The 3926-nt window shown below is 32.2% G+C and overlaps 1 protein-coding gene across 1 annotated transcript in view; it reads left to right on the forward strand.

Annotated features, from left to right (window-relative positions):
* The window catches only part of LOC106879344 (transmembrane channel-like protein 7), a 139591-nt gene that overhangs the window by 21171 nt on the left and 114494 nt on the right, over positions 1 to 3926 (forward strand). The window contains exon 2 of the mRNA XM_052969567.1: positions 434 to 752. Coding sequence (XP_052825527.1) covers positions 434 to 752 — 319 coding nt within the window. The remainder of the gene's footprint in view (positions 1 to 433; positions 753 to 3926) is intronic.

Raw genomic sequence — 3926 nt, forward strand, 5'->3', positions numbered from 1 at the left:
ATATATATTATCCACTCACAGACTTATGTAACAAAGAAAAATGTGAGTAATCAACATCACATTTGGGGATGAACAGATTGTGATGAAATTGTTGTTCTGCTCCCATTTAGTTACAAACATAGAATACTGTGGTTCTTAGGTGAAAGATGGAGACACTTACATATTAGGTACTATCAATAGCACACTGTTAAGTACAGTCATTTGATTATAGAGAATGATTTTTATAGAGAATGATTATTTAGTATTTGTTCTTCCACCTCAGCACCTTTCCTGCTAATATTGACTTTCATGTGTTTAAGCTGAACATCAATAACCTTGATCTGATCAATTTAGTAGGGAATACAATATTCACATAGCTCTGTCATTTGACTAACTTATAAGTGTATAATAAATATTTATAAATATAATAAATACTTTTCTTTCTTTTACACAGAAGATGAAATGGAAAAGAAACCATCACTTACTGAACTTGAGCTGAATGAAGCATACCTGTATTGCACCCTACCTCATGTTGTTGCTTCTGACCCAGAAATGAATATTATCTATGCTAAAACACTACCAGTTAGAAAACGACGTACAAACTACAATCAAAATGCCAAAGCTAGGAGTTATAGCACCTCTGGTAAAGTGGAAGATATCACACTTGAATCTCTGCTAACCTCCACTGATACCAATGAAACTGCACCTAAGATCTTCAAGCAGAGTACCATTCGTTTTTTACCAAAGAATATGACATTTAAAAAGAAACTTTGGTAAGTTCTGATCTTTTCTCTTCTATCATGGCTTTGTCTCTTTTTATATTTCCTGTGAATATTGAATTTTTGTTATTTCATCTTGTATGATTTATATGGTGGCTTCTCACCCAAGTCTGCCTCACTGAAAAAAACAGATACTATTTTTAGTTTGTGGTTAAAAGTTTAGCAGAAGGAAAGCCATCTAGCTGCTTCAAGTAAACTCATGCTTTTATGGAGAAAATTATATTAAACCAAGAAACACATAATCTGAAAAGACCACACATCTAACTCATATCCTCTTGCTGTAAACAGGCACCTTATGTAGGTGAGTTGTTATTTAACAGAAGACCAGACTTAATTGAGTAGACTTAGGCATTCAAGCCATGACCATCTTGTTTTTTTTTCTTTTCCTTTTTTATGTTCTTCCTAAATAGTTCAACTCAGACTCCAGTATATAATATGCCTCTTTTTAAGAAGTTAAGGTATGGTGTGGCATGTAGGGAGATTGACTATGATTTCTGTCTGGTGTAGCAATCCCATAAGATTCATTCTCATTTGGTCATCCATGTGTAAATATAGTTCTCTGCTGCAAGGGAACAGAATACTAATATGAACATTGTTAATCAGCGCAACAGCATTAGACCAAAATCTTCAGCTATCTCAGCTAGCTTTCATTTTGTATTCATTCAGAGCCCAATTTAGAATGTGTTGTGAAGGACAGTCACATACCACAGAACTTTTGAAATATAATTTCAATAATTATAAGTGCAGGTGTGGCTATGTGGTTAAGAAGTTTGCTTCCAAACAATGTGGTTGTAGATTCAGTTCCACTGCACAATACTTTAGGCAGGTGCCTGCTATTATAGCCATGGACTGACCAAACCTTCTGAGCAGATTTGGTAGACAGAAACTGAAAGAAGCCCATTGTATGAGAATGTGTGTGTGTGTGTGTGTGTGTGTGTGTGTGTGTGTGTGTGTGTGAACATGTGCATTTGTGTATACCCTTGTCTTGACATCACATAATAGTTGTAAATGAGTGTCACCACCATGCAAGTAATGTTCATTTCCAACTTCCATGGAAAACATATCTTGCTTGGAGACTGGTGAGGGTTGGTGACAGGAAGGGTATCTGACTGTAGAAAATATGCCTCAATGAATTCCATCTGACCCATGCAAGCATGGAAAAGTGAGCATTAAATGATGATGTGTTTATATATAATGATGAATTTAAAGCTTTAGGAAATCTGTATTGACATTTAGTAGTTACAAACAGACATGATTTATAAAGCAAGATGTGCAACATTTTCCTACTTTCTATTTTTACATCAAAATTTTTAACATTGAAACAGTTTTTCTTGTAACTTAAGTTTTCCATGGGAATTGCACAAGTAATTTTTTATTTGATCTCCAAGACCTCATGATGACAAAAAGTTTACATAAGTATTTTAGTATCTCTATTTAATAATGGCAAATATAAATGTTGGTTGATTGTTGGTTAATTTCCCCAGTGAAGCTTTATATCATATAGAAGAGAAGGAGAGTAAAAGAGAGATCCATAGAGAGTTAGCATAAATTAAGGTTGATGCTGAACTTTACAATCAGTGTGTGTGTGTGTCTATGTGTCTGTGTGTGTGTATGTGTGTATGCATGTCCATGTATGTTTATGTATCTCTATATAATAATATAAATGTTGATTCTCCAGTTAAGCTTTACATCATATAGAGAGAGAAGGAGAGAGAATAAAAGAAATATAAAGGGAGTTAACATAAGATGTGTAAGATGTGTTTGCATCTACATGCACACACCAACACACACACATACACACATACACTCATACACACATGCACAGTGTGACAAAGAATGATAGAGACAGAGTAGAAGAGTGAGCAAATTAAAAATTGGTTGAAGTTGAAAGAGGCTCTGTGATAGTTAATGTTTAGTGTAATGAATATTTTCTTTAGATGCTTTTCAAATAAGCCGTATATTAACTGAGGAAGATTTGTTCCATTAATCACTAGGGTATTTACTAACTTAAACATTTATAGCAAACTGTTGCAAATGAATATATCACAATAATATTTATGTATGTGGATGCACAAAAAACCACATAATACATAGACTGAAACAATATATATATATATATATATATATATATATATATATATATATGTATGTATGTGTGTGTGTGTGTGTGTGTGTATACTAATCCATGGATGTTTACACAAAATACACACAAACTAATAATATTTGAAATTACAAAAACTGCAGAATTTGTATGTTACAACATGTGATAAACATTTGGTAACGAGGTGCACATATATGTAAATATATGCTTTTAAGTGCACAAATTTTAAAATTGTAAGATTGTGTGTAGTTTAAACATTAATGCAGGTATGCATATAAAAATTTGAATGAATTTCAATTTTTTTTTTGCAAGTCAAATCCAAGGGAGATGATCATCCAAGAACTGTTCTCCTTGATACCTTGTATTTTCGTTTACCAAAATTCTCACATGATTTTATTGTGATTTTCTGTAACTTTTCATGTTTTAATCCAAAATAGAGACAAACACCGATGTGTCCAAGTGATAGGCTTAATAATTGTTGAGGTATTCCTTAACATGAAACCAAAAGTAGCCTTAATACTAAAGAATCTTTATTCACCAATGTGGTGTTGAGCACTCATTCTCATGGTTCAAAATATATATATATGGATGTATCTATACTATAAAAGGCAAATCTACTCTGTGTGTGTGTATGTTTAAAATTAATACATTTACACAATTCAAAATTTCTTCGATTAAACAATTGCAATTAATATTCTAAATACAATAAGTTAGGTCACTGCGTCATTTTTTCACTCCAAAAATTTCCTAATAATGAATAAAATCCGTAAAACTACGGAGGTAAACATTTTCTCCCTAATAAAATCTAATTTCCTCTTTCTAATACAAATCCTTTCAACTCCTACTTTCTCTTATGAAGCTTTATGAAAAATCCAACAACAAATACAAGAAAAAAGGAAGGAGAAAAAGAAAACTATCAAAACTGAAACAATCACATTTCGATACTGTAATGACAGATATTAAAAACTACATACAAAATTACTTTGCCCCTCTAAAATTAACTATTTCTATTCCTCTTACACATCATTTCAATTGCTACTTTCTCTTATCAACGTTTACGAATGATC

This window comes from Octopus bimaculoides, chromosome 7 (assembly GCF_001194135.2).
Source record: "Octopus bimaculoides isolate UCB-OBI-ISO-001 chromosome 7, ASM119413v2, whole genome shotgun sequence".
NCBI lineage: Eukaryota > Metazoa > Mollusca > Cephalopoda > Octopoda > Octopodidae > Octopus > Octopus bimaculoides.